Here is a 12,803-nt window from a genome sequence, read left to right on the forward strand (position 1 = left end):
TGGCGGCCTGTAACCACTACGCTACCAGAGCTCCATTACCTCACAATAGTAGGTTCTATTACTTTAGCCGTTTTCCTGGTTGCCCAGGTAGCGACCAGTAGAGAAGGTCTCGGGAGAAAGGAGGGAGCTCACAGTCCTCCTCCTTGAGGCACTCCTACCCCTCTACCCTTACTCTCTTCCAGAGACCCTGCTGACGTGTCAGTTAGAGCCCTTTCCAGGGAGCCGGTCCGCCTACCCTCCCCGGACTCCTGCGCTCCGCCCCCGGCACCGCCTCCCGCGCCCGGGGGCCTCCTCCGCATTACTGGCTCCTCGGAGCTGACCACAACATGGCTGCGGCGCTCTGGCTGCTCTTCTGGCTGCTCCAGTTCGGGCCGCCCTGGCGAGTGCTGGGTCAGCAGGACCCAGGCTTGGGCCGGCGCTTCTCGGAGCACAAGCTGTGCGCAGATGAGGAATGCAGCAGTAAGTGTGTGGGCCTGCCGGCAGGCAGGACGAACAGGCGGGTGGGGCGCGGCCCGGGGGTCTCCGCCGTGCCTTTGGAGCGGGGGTTGTGGCGCAGAGGTGGACGAGCCTTGGGTCTCACCACGGTTCCACGGTTCCCTGCGTTTCTCCCCTCTGCCTCTACAGTCGCCAGGGCCAGAGGGTCCTCACTCTGGGGGGCTGCACTTCCCACTTGTTGCCAGCGTTTGATCTTTGCTTTGCTGACTTAGGCGGGGTTCTTGGTGGCCCGCAGTCTCCCTCAACCCAGTGGGACACGAATCGGAGGGGAATGGGGCTATGCGCCGCTCACCCTCGGTTCCCCACGCTGCAGTCAAGAGCTGTTCTCCCTTGGTGTCTATTGGCAGGTTGAGGATGAGACTCGGAAAAGGTGACCTGGTGCTGTCCCTGCACCCTTGCGCTTTCCTGGGATATGGAGCTTGTCCCTCTGCCCTTCTGGTAACTGGTATTTGGGACGCCTACTGCCGATTGGAGTTTAGGTTTGGGATGAATCCGGAGTCTGTGCACGCTCTGTACTCCAAGGTCTCTGCTCTCTGTCTTATCCTGTCATTTCTGTGCCTTGAAGTCTCCTTGCAAACTGTCAGGGCAGCAGAAAAGCCAAAAGTCTCACTTTTGAAAGAGGCAGAGGCTGGGCTTCTGCCACATGGGACCGGTAGCCACTTCTTCTGTGCGCAGGAAGCGGAATTGTTTCCCAGTCCCTAATTGGGGGCGGTATGGACGACGGAGATCTACAGACTCAGATGAAGAGGGTTATTAATGTAATAATAAAAAATATCCCAAGGATCTTACAAGACAAACCAGTTTTAGCCTTAGTCACTGATGCTGTTGGAATCACTTCACATGTGTTTGCTGAATTTAGAATTTACAGACAACCGTTGTAGAAATGGTAGTTCATAAATTGTAAGCAATAGTTTACTACTCATATTCAAATTGATGTTATTCAAAGACAAGTTTCATAAGCTGAAGGAGTCCCTGTTACTACACCAACATTAAAGGAAGAAGGAGGTGATTTCTAATTTGTTGTTAAGTGCTGTTGAGAGTGTTCCAACTCATGGTGACCGTGTATAAGGGTTTCTGAGGAGTAACTGGTGAGTTTGAACCTCCGGCCTTGAGGTTAGTAGTCTGGTACTTATCCTACAGAGCCACATCAGGAGTCCTAGAGGTGACCCTTATTGTTGTTAGGTACCGTGGAGTTTCTTGCCACTCATATAGACCCCATAGAGGGTTCCTGTGTAACAGCTGGTGAACTTGAACTGATGACCTTGTGGTTCAAACAGATCTTGCACATTAACCTACAGCGCCACACCAGGACTCCAGAGATTACCCTGTTGTTGTTGTTGTTGTTAAGTGCTGTGGAGTCGGTTCTGACTCATAGTGACCCTGTACACAGTTTCTGAGGCTGTAAATCTTTACGGGAGCAGAAAGCCTTATCTTTCTCCCAAGAGATTACCCTAGAGCTGACATAAATAAACACACCAAAAGCAGCCCAATTTCCACAACTACTACTTCCTTCAGTTTTCTCAGAGCAACACCAGGTTATTAGTAAGAAGGGTTGCTGTTTTTTGCTTTCAAGTGCTCTTCTACCTGAGCTCCTTAATATAACTTAACATCACTGATGCATCATCAGTATTAAAACATAGTGTTGGAAGGGCCCATAGTTGTAACATTACTTGAAAAATGGAATATGTACATAGAGATATAAATGAACAGAGCCTGGGTTTTTGCTGTGTTGTTGCTATAGGATAAGCACTGGACTACTATCCACCAGCTCGGCAGTTCAGAGTCACCAGCTGCTCCTTGAAAAGCCTATACAGGGTCATTATGAGTCTGAAGGAACTTACTTAACAACAACATTCTCGGTACAGCCAGAATGCTCCTTAGAAGTTAGGATAGCTAGACTTCGTCTCTCATACAATGAACATATTATCAGGAGGGACTAGTCACTGGAGAAGGACATCATGCTTGGCAAAGTCAAGGGTCACCAAAAAAGAGGGAGACCCCCCAATGAGATGGATTGGCACAGTGGCAGCAGCAGTGGGCTCTAGGGTAACAAAGTTTTTGAGGATGGGGCAGGAACGGGCAGTGTTTTCTTCTTTTGTGCATAGGTTTGCTATGAGCTAGAACTGACTGGATGGCACCTAACAACAATTCTGAGGGTTTTAAGAGTAATGCTGTCATTTGCAATTCTGATAGAACGCCCATCGCTAAGTGTCCATCACCTTCAGCCTGAATCAGGATGTTGACATATATTAAAATAATCAGATTTTGGTTTCAGAAAGCAAACAACCCTCTCTGGATCTCTGTTTTTGGTTTTTGAATACATATTTAACCCTTTTGTGGCCTGTGGGACATATGAGTATATCACCCATCACCATTCTCAGCCTCTCAGGTTTCTCGGGAAACTGCTGTGCCAGTTGTAGTGTATGTTACCACCTGGTGGGGACCTGTTTAAATGGGTGAACTGGAAAAATGGATCTCATCCGACCACTTACCACCAGAGTCTCTGTGGGACATACGTGTCCCACATAATTGTGTCAAAGTCTATGTTGGTGTTAGGTGCCATTGAGTTGGTTTCAATTCCTAGCAACCTTATGCACAACAGAACAAAACACTGCCTGGTCAAAGTCCATACTGTTGTTTTTGTTAAGTGCCATCGCCATCGAGTCGGTTCTGACCCATAGTGACCCTGATCAGGGTTTCTGAGGCTGTAAATCTTTATAGGAGCAGAAAGCCTCATCTTTCTCTTGTGGAACAGCTGGTAGTTTTGAACTGCTGACCTTGAGGTTTGCAGCATGATTCGTAACCACTATGCTACCAGAGCTCCATGGTCAAATCCCATAATAGCTCCAAATATGTTTCCCTCTTGATTTCAGCATACCTTCCATTAACTGCAAACATGGTAAACCCAAAATATACCACCATTGAGTCAATTCCATATAGGAATCCTGCATCGGATTTCCGAGACTGCAAATTTTTACAGGAGCAAAAAGCCTCATCCTTCTCCCTTGGAGTGGTTGGTGGGTTTGAACTGCTAACCCAGTGATTAGCAGTCTAGTACTTTTCAACCAAAAATTCAAAGTAGAATGTTATTTGGTCATGAAAGACTTAAAGATATATTTTTATGTATTTTATTGCTAATTGACTTCTAGGAAAAAAAAATATTTCCATTGCATCCTTTTTTTTCTGCTATGTAAATGCACTTATTGTTTATATGAGTCAACATCATAAACTATGTGTTGGTCAAAGGGAAAATACTGCTTCTACCAGTGTTTAGATCAAGTGTGATATAAGGCCTACATTTCATGTTTAAAGATAATGGATGTATTCTTATCGTCCCTGTTATCACTGATACCCATTTTTTATTTTGTTTGTAGAAAATATAAATAAGGGTCATTTTTCCCCCTTTGTTTTGAAACAGTCAACATTATTTGCTCTCAGAAGATACTGCCTCGTTTATGTAATTGGGTCTATAGTATGGTACAGTGTACTTTCCCAATAATTTGTTTAGATATTATACGGAGGGAACAATTCAGCTGCAGATGAAATTGACAGTGTTTACTGCTGCTTGGTAGCAGTTACCGCAACTTATAGGCAGTGCCTTTTAGTGGTTAGTTCAAGTTAATTGACCCCTTGGGAGTTCCCTTGTGTTCTTCCTAGTTGCTCCATTGCTTCTACATGTAGCTAGTGGCTGTGCTCAGGCTTACCCATTTGCAAAATGATGCTTTTTACAATTAAGAAACAGCAAAGATTGAGGGTTAGAGGGTTAGACAGGGAACCAAGAGCTTCCCCTGAGATCAGCCATGTGTGGTGGAGGACCCACTATTTTCTCTTTCTCAGTGTCATCCACAGGGGAAAATGGGAAAAGGTTTTGTTTTTTCTTTCCTTTAACTATAGATATAGAACAGTAACCAGTTATCAGTTGCCATCAAAAGGACTGCTGTTCATGATGACCCCATGGGTGTCAGAGGAGGTCTATAGGCCATAAGGTTTTTAATGGCTTATTTTTTAAAAAAGTAGATTGCTAGACTTTTCTTCCAAGGCACCTCTGGGTGATTCTGGGAATACCTGAACCTCCATCTCTTTTGTTAGCAGCCAAGAACGTTAATTGTCCGAACCACACTGGAACTCCTCTAACAGTAAAGCTCTAAGGGTATTTGATATTTTGAGACTATGAATAATATGAATTGAAAGTGATTTTGGAGAATACTGGAGAAACTTGATTGTTTATAGTGGATTCTTCTATTTCTTGACCAATTATTGTGGACTACAAAAGTTGAATCGTGATACTTGGTGAATTTTGTCTTTCTCTACATACAGTGCTAATGTACCGTGGTGAAGCCCTCGAAGATTTCACAGGCCCAGACTGTCGTTTTGTGAATTTAAAAAAAGGAGATCCTGTATATGTCTACTATAAACTGGCAGGGAGATCACCTGAAGTTTGGGCTGGAAGTGTAAGTAAAAATGTGATGTACCTTATTTTCTTTCTTTTTATTCCCTTGTTAGCACTGTAGATTTATATAACGGTGTTTTCTTGGGACTTTTGAGGGGATTAACCTGTTGCCATGGACTGCCAAAAGAACCAATAGATCTGTTTTGGAAGAAGTGCAGCCAGAGTGCTCCTTGGAGGCCAAGATGGCTAAACTTCTTCTTTCATACTTTGACATGTTGTCAGGAGGGAACAGTTGCTGGAGAAGGATGTCATGCTGGGTAAGGTGGAGGGTCAGAGAAAAAGAGGAAGACTCCCAACGAGATGGATCAGCCAGGTGGCATCATTGATGGATTCAAGTGTGGCAGCGGTAGTGAGGTTGGCCCAGGATCGGACATTGTTTCATTCTGCTGTGCATGGGGTTGCTACAGTTCTGACTCGATGGCACCTGACAACAACAACAACCTGTTTTCTCTGCTTGAGTGAAAACAGAAGATAGCTCTGGGTCTCTGACAGAGAGTTGGGGCTCAGCTCAGGTTTCTTTCCTAGAGTTGAACTGATTCTGCCTATTGCTTCTCAGCAACATGGTGCTTACCAGTCATGGTGTTCCATACATGTTAAAGGTTAAAATGCTAACAACCTGAACATCCTTAACTGTCGTGTTTCAAAAAGGAAGGGACTCTTTATTTTGATTGGATTCTTGGGCATTAGGTTTTCCCTGTAAACTACATGCAGGATAGTTTATCAGCCACACAAGTTTAGAGTTCATTTTATGCACATTTTATTTTCTATAATTACATTATTAGTATTTGTGGAAAATGGACATCCCTGGGAATAGTGTTACCTAATCATTTGTGCTATTACTAGTTTGTTCAAAAAGCAAAATCCATGTTTGTTGTGTGCTTTGCTGTTTGTTGACTTTTAGCAACTTTTGGGTCATTCCTTTTCCGCTTCTCAGATACTTCTGGAGGCTCTCCAGGGATACTACTTCCAGCTTGATTCCTGGATGCCCTGATATTCAAGGAGATTCACACAGAGTGGCCTAGTTGAGAGCCTTATGCGATATTATCTTCTTTTTAAGAAGTATGGTGTGTGGACTGTATATTTACTGAAATTGTGAGGAGCTGTTGAGTTGGTTCCAACTCCTAGTGACCCTATGTGCAACAGAATGAGATACTGTCTGGCCTTGCACCAGCCGCATAATTGTTGCTTTGTGTGAGTCCACTGTTATAGCCACTGTGTCAGTCCGTCTCATTGAGGGCTTCCTCTGTTTTTTTCTGCTTACCATAAATTTTACCAGGCTGCCCTTTCCCAGGAACAGGGTCCTCTTGAAAACATGTCCACAGTGTGTGAAACTAAAAGTTTTACCATGTTCTCTTCTAAGGGACAGGCATTCTGCATGTACTTCTTCCTAGACAGATTTGTTTCTTTGTTCTGGCAGTCCATGTTAATTTCCATCTTCTTGGTCAACACAATAATTCACATACATCAATTCTTCTCAGGTCTTTCTTAATTCTTTGTCCAGTTTTCACAGGCATATAAAGTGATTGAAAATACCTTTAAGTCAGGTATACTCCAGTCCTCAACATGACATTTGTGTTCTTTAGCACTGTAAAGAGCTCTTTGGCAGCAGATTACTTAAAGTAGTAGTGGTCTGTGATGTCCTTTGGACTGTCCAAACATAGACAAATGACCCAGTCTCAACTGTGTAAGTGTTTAATCTCAAGGTCATAACAAACAGAAACTCAGCAGAAAATAAGGTTTGAGATACCCCCATACAGAAAAATAGATTTATTTTGTTGGTGCTCTAGATTCCCAGGGAGAAATCTCAAAAAGTCATGTGGTCAGGTATTACAGCCTTAGTCTTCAGGCAGAATCCCAGGTGAATCACACCATACAAAACAAAAACCAGAAAAACAAAGCCACTACCATCAAATCAATGCTAACTCATAATGACCTTATTCAGGGTCTCCAAGGCTGAGAATCTTCATAGAAACAGAAAACCTCTACTTTCTCCTTTGGAACGTCTGTTGGATTTGAACTGCTGACCTTGTGGTTAGCAGCCCAATGTGTAATCCACTGTGCCACCAAGGCTTCTAATACGATGCAGAGAAGAATTTATTTTGTTTCTTTTAAGAGTATCCAGCAAGATTTATTAACATTTAAGTCTACCAAACAAGATTTCTGAATCTGTATCTTGGAAAGTATTTTCCATACACTGGGGCATGATTTTTTCATATAATGGTTAAGTTGTTTTTCCCTTACTCATCTTTGGATATTTGGGCAAATGAACTCAACATGCATTTTTCTGCCCCACACTTTTTATTCTTGACCATATTTAACTTCTAGAAATCCTGTCTGACTGAGTTCTAACTTTTATCCTGCCTTCTTGAAAAAGCGCTGATGATGGTTTAGGTGGCACTTTGTTTACATTGCTGTGTGGCATTCATTTTTATGGCCTCATGTTGCAGTTAGTTTGTTGATATGTCTTAAACCCACTGCTACCAAATTGATTCCATCTCATGGCAATTCTAAGTGTTACACAGTTAAACTGTTCCATAGAATTGTGTGGTGCTGTAGGATAAGCACTGGACTGTAAGGTCAGTTTGAACCACAAGGTCTACGGTTCAAACCCACCAGCTGCTCCTTGGAAACCCTATACAGCGTTGGTATGAGTTGGAATCCACTTGAGGGCACTTAACAACACCAACAACAAAACTTTATGGAAGCAGAATGACAGGTCTTTCTTCAGTGGTACCTCTGGGACAGCCATTCAATTAGAGGTCAAGTGCAAAACTTTTGCTCCATCCAGAGAACTTTGTTGTTGTTGTTAAGTGCTGTTAAGTCAGTTTCAACTCAGCGACCCTGTATAGGGTTTTTAAGCAGCAACTAGTGAGTTTGAACCACTGACCTTGTGGTTAAATTAAACATACCTTGCAGTCCAATGCTTATCCTACAATGCCACACCAGGACTCCCCAGTGACTATTGTTGTTGTTGTTAAGTGCCATCAAGTCAATTCCGACACATAGCGACCCTGTATAGGGTTTCCGAGGAGCGGCTGGTGAGCTTGAACTGCCAACCTTGCAAGTTCAAGCTGACTTTGTGGCGGAGAGCTTATCCTATGGTGCCACACCAGGACTCCCAATGACCTTTGTTGTTGTTGTTAAGTACCACGGAATCATTTCCAACTCATAGTGACCCTGCACAGGGTTTCTGAGGCTGTAAATCTTTATGGGACCAGAAAACCTCATCTTTCTCCCACGGAACCACTGGTAGCTTCGAACTACCGACCTTGAGGTAGCAGCCCAAATCGTAACCACTGTGCTGTCTATAAAGTCAAAAGCTCTGTAATGGAAGGCACCTTGTCTCATAGGCAAGGATACCTATTTACATTAATCTTAATAGCAAATTCTAAAACACAGAATTTGTTCTTTGAAGCCATATTCTAATTTTTTCACATCAGATCAATAATTCCTTGGCAAGGATGATACACAGGAACAAAATTAAGCATTGGATGGATGTTGTTGTTAAGTGCTGTCGAGTTGGTTTCGACTCATAGTGACTCTGTAATAGGCTTTCCGAGGCTTTAAATCTTCTCAGGAGCAGAAAGCCTCATATTTCTCTGCAGAGAGGCTGGTGGGCTAGAACCTCATACCTATGGATAGCTGGACTTAAATGTAACTTTTAGTCATGAGGGTCCATCATCAATAGTGTTTGTGAGACCATAAAAAAATGTGACACTGGGAGTCCTGGTGTGGTGCTGTTGGATCAGCACTGGACTGCTATCGACAAGGTTGGCAGTTCAAACCGACAAACCAGTCCTTGGAAATCCTATACAGGTTTCTGTGAGTCAGAACTGACTCAACTGCTCTTAACAACACGCAGTTTATAAATATGGAATATTAAATCAACTATGGAGTCCTGGTATGGCACTGTGGGTGTGTGTACTAGACCACAAAGTCGGTTTGAACTGCTCGGAAACTGCTGGGCCACAGGTAGGATCCAGGCAGGTGAGACAGAGGACATGGCTCTGGGTGGGAGCTCTGGATGAAGTAATAACAACAGTGGTCTCAAAGGGGCCCTTGTTGGTGCTGTGGGTTAGGCACTGGACTGTTAACCATACGGTTGTTGGTTCAAACCTACCAGCTGTTCCATAAGAGAAAGTTGAGACTGTCTGCTCCCTTAAAGATTTACAGACCTTATGTAGATACTGGTCTGTGTGTTGGAATCGAGTTGATGGCAGCGGCTTTAGTTTATGGTCTCAATGGAAAAAGATTAAACATATATTTCTGATTTCCTTCTCTTCTCCAGATTCTCTTTAATAACATTTAGACAAAATTTCCTTCAGAAGGGAAAAGTATATTTTACTTTGTTTTACCTCTCCAACTCTGGGTTTTCAAAATGATGCTTGCTTCTGTGTCTAAGTGTTTTTTGGTTTCTTTGAATTTCAGACTTCACCTGTCAATATAGCACCTTTTAATTGCCCTGTCTTATCTAATCTTCTTGGCAGTACTCAACTACAAATACTGGTTTCAGATAGAATACGAGCATTCATGAATGGGGATATTTTACAATTAGTGATAAGACGGCCTTTCTTCTTTTGTGCATTTGATTTCCTTCTTAGGTAATGATTAGGAAGAGATGTACCTTCCCATTCAGACAGTAGCTAGTAAAATACAGTATATGTTTGCTAAGAGGACATGCTTTTTATACCTTAATTGTTAGTGCTGAAGATGAATGGGGTTATTTCCTATAGATGTTTTCATTTGCATGCAACTGAAGTCTGGTCTGTAGATTAATAGAATTACATTGCAATTTTATTTTCTGTCAGAATACCTCTAAGTGTAGCTTTTGAAAAAGCTAGTACATCTTCTAATATCAAGAAATATCTGTCTTGTGTTTTGTTGTAGTGGTCATACATTTTAGAAACTTTATATTCTTATTACTTGTAAGTACTGGTTTATGAGTAATGCAGTGAAATATACAAGTAAATTCTTATTAGAGGTTAAAGCAGCTTTGGTTTACATAGTTTTAAGTACAAATCATACAATAATCATCTTATATGCAGCTTTTTTATCTACTTCAAAAGCCTGTGCCCTGTGTTTAGAATTAAGCTTAATATTGATAATAATAAACTTTCATAGTTTTAGAAACCTTGGTTTCACAATATTATGTACTTAATCTTTATTCAGAGTCCTGATGCTGTGGGTTAATGTGCTGAATTGCAAAGTCGGTTTGAATCATAAGGTCAGTGGTTCGTGCTCACCAGTAGCTCCTCAGAAACCCTACACGTGGTTGCTATGGGTTGGAACTGACTTGACGGCATTTAACAAAACAATAATCTTTATTGGAATAATGATCTCAGAATAATTAATAATAGCAATTATCAAGCTCAATTACATATACTTACTTATTTCTGTTTCCCCTCATTAACAATTTCTCATGCAGAAATTTTACTAATATTTGTCCCTTTTGCCAATTCTTTCATGTAGGTTGGGCGTATTTTTGGATATTTTCCAAAGGATTTAATCCAGGTAGTTCATGAATACACTAAAGAAGAGTTACAATTTCCAACAGATGTAAGTCATACATTTTTGTTTTTGTTCTCAGTGATAAATTAGCTTATAAATTCATCAGTTAAATTAATTTAACTATTTTTGAAAGTCTTTGAATGTTTCATTTGTTTGTTTTGGTCAGAAAAATAAAAAAATCTCTAATGGTTGTGCATCAGGTTTTAATTTGGGATAAAACAACCTTAAGACAGAAAGGCAGGAAAGAAGGAGACATGTGAAAAGAAGTTAGCAGAGATTCCCTAGCATAATCAGACACTTACCTGCTATGTGGAAGTAGAAGTTCCCTTGCTGTTGTTGTTAGGTGCCATCGAGTTGGCACCGACTCATAGTGACCCTGTGCACAACAGAACGAAACACTGCCCAGTCCTGGGCCAAACTCACAGCTGTTGCCACGCTTGCGCCCATTGATGCTGCCACTTTGCCAATCCATCTCACTGGGGGTGTTCTTCTTTTTCTCTGACCCTCCACCTTACCAAACATGATTTTTTCCTCCAGTGACAATATGTCCAAAGTGTAAGAGACGAGGTTTGGCCATCCTGACCTCCAAGGAGCACTCTGGCTGTACTTCTTCCAACACAGATCTGTTGGTTCTTTTGGCAGCCCATGGCACTTTCAATGTTCTCCTCCAACACCCTTGTTGATGTTGTTAAGTACTGTGGAGTCAGTTCTAAATCATAGTGACTCTGCACAGGTTTCTGAGGCTACAGATCTTTATGGGAGCAGAAAGCCTTAGTGGGATGTATGCTCTTCGCAGGGCTTTTCTTTGTTCCTTTATATGTGGAAAAATTAAGAATTTACTATCCTTGTATCTAGTTATTAAATTTAAGAAGTTAAATAAGTTCATACTGTAAGCAAAGGAGTAGGTATCCCAATTTAAAAACTATTCATTGAATAGCAATTAGACACATTAAGTATAGGTTGTTGTTGTTGTTATGTGCCGTGGAGTCGGTTCCGACTCATAGGGACCCTGTACAGGGTTTCCAAGGCTATAAATCTTTACGGGAGCAGAAAGCGTCATCTTTCTCCTGTGGAATAGCTGGTAGTTTCGAACTGCTCACCTTGCGGTTTGCAGCCTGATTCGTAACCACTACGCTGCCAGAGCTCCTTAAGTATAGGTATGCCTCGTTTAATGTCTGACTGCATATACATCCATTGTCCCATGAAGGTTTTTGTTTTGTTTTTTTTAAAGTGAAAGCAGCTCTTCTTTTGTTTATTATTTCCCTTAATGGTTTAAAAAAAACCAAATCCAGACTCGTGACACTATTGGGCCACAGGTGGCATCCAGGCAGGTGTCAGAGGGCATGACTCTGGGTGGGAGCTCTTGAACTTAGTCAAGCGGACAGGTGGTAGCAAGGCCGGTGGGGCTGAGCTTCTCCTACTGCTCAGGCAGGTGGAACATCAGGCAAGGCTCTGCTGCCCTGCTCGCTCCTTCTCAGTGTCTCCTGCGGCCAGCGCTTGTTCCTCCAACCTCTGTCAGCAGCAGTGGCAGCAATACGACAGTAACGAAGACAACTGAAAGCAGCCTCCCATATAAGGTTTGAATATGGTGCTCAGAAAGTGTCCAAATCACATGATGTCCTGTTTCACAGAACGTCTCATACATGTTAACTAACACATACCTGTATTTATAAAACCATGATAAAAATACATCAAAGCCTAAATTATGTGCTATGCCAGAAATGCAAACTTAACAGAGTCTCTAGTGATTTAAGGGATTATGCTTTAGAATTGGAAAAGGGAGCCTGAGCGTTTCCCGTGAGGTCTGGTTTCAAATTTATAAGCTCCTTTCTTTAAAGCATTCCTCTATGGTGCATGAACTTAAAGTAGCTTTATAACAAAAGGGATTTTGTAGTTTGGAATCCTCATTCCAGAGTTGATTATTTCCTGGAGTTTAAAAGCTGATAATAATTGTTACTTCACCTTCATTTAAAAATCTCTGAGGGGCAGACTCTTTGGAGTTGCTGGAGTGCAGGTGAGCTGCTGGCCTAGGCAAATCTTAGATGATTTGGCAGAGCCTCAGAGCTATCTCATGCTAGTAAAGTTTTGCTGCAGGTAATACAGAAATGGCTGCAATCATACATTGACAGAGAACTCCCAGAGGTTCAAGCTGGATTCAGAGAGGCCATGGAATGAGAGATATCATTACTGATGTCTGATGGATCTTGGCTGAAAGCAGAGAATATCGGAAGGATGTTTACCTGTGCTTTATTGACTACGCAAAGGCTTTCAATTGTGTGGATCATGACAAGCTATGGACAACATTGAGAAGTATGAGTATTCCAGAACACTTAATTGTACTTCTAAGAAA

At 42.2% G+C, this 12,803-nt stretch overlaps 1 protein-coding gene across 1 annotated transcript in view; it reads left to right on the forward strand.

Moving 5' to 3' along the window:
- Positions 1 to 326: 326 nt before the first annotated feature.
- Positions 327 to 12,803, forward strand: part of MIA3 (melanoma inhibitory activity family, member 3) — a gene marked incomplete at its 3' end in the record, with an annotated part of 18,100 nt that continues 5,623 nt past the window's right edge. Inside the window, exons 1-3 of the mRNA XM_006878015.1 lie at positions 327 to 459; positions 4,813 to 4,946; positions 10,415 to 10,501. Of these exons, the coding sequence (XP_006878077.1) occupies positions 327 to 459; positions 4,813 to 4,946; positions 10,415 to 10,501 (354 nt within the window). The remainder of the gene's footprint in view (positions 460 to 4,812; positions 4,947 to 10,414; positions 10,502 to 12,803) is intronic.

Source organism: Chrysochloris asiatica, unplaced genomic scaffold (assembly GCF_000296735.1).
Source record: "Chrysochloris asiatica unplaced genomic scaffold, ChrAsi1.0 scaffold01000, whole genome shotgun sequence".
NCBI lineage: Eukaryota > Metazoa > Chordata > Mammalia > Afrosoricida > Chrysochloridae > Chrysochloris > Chrysochloris asiatica.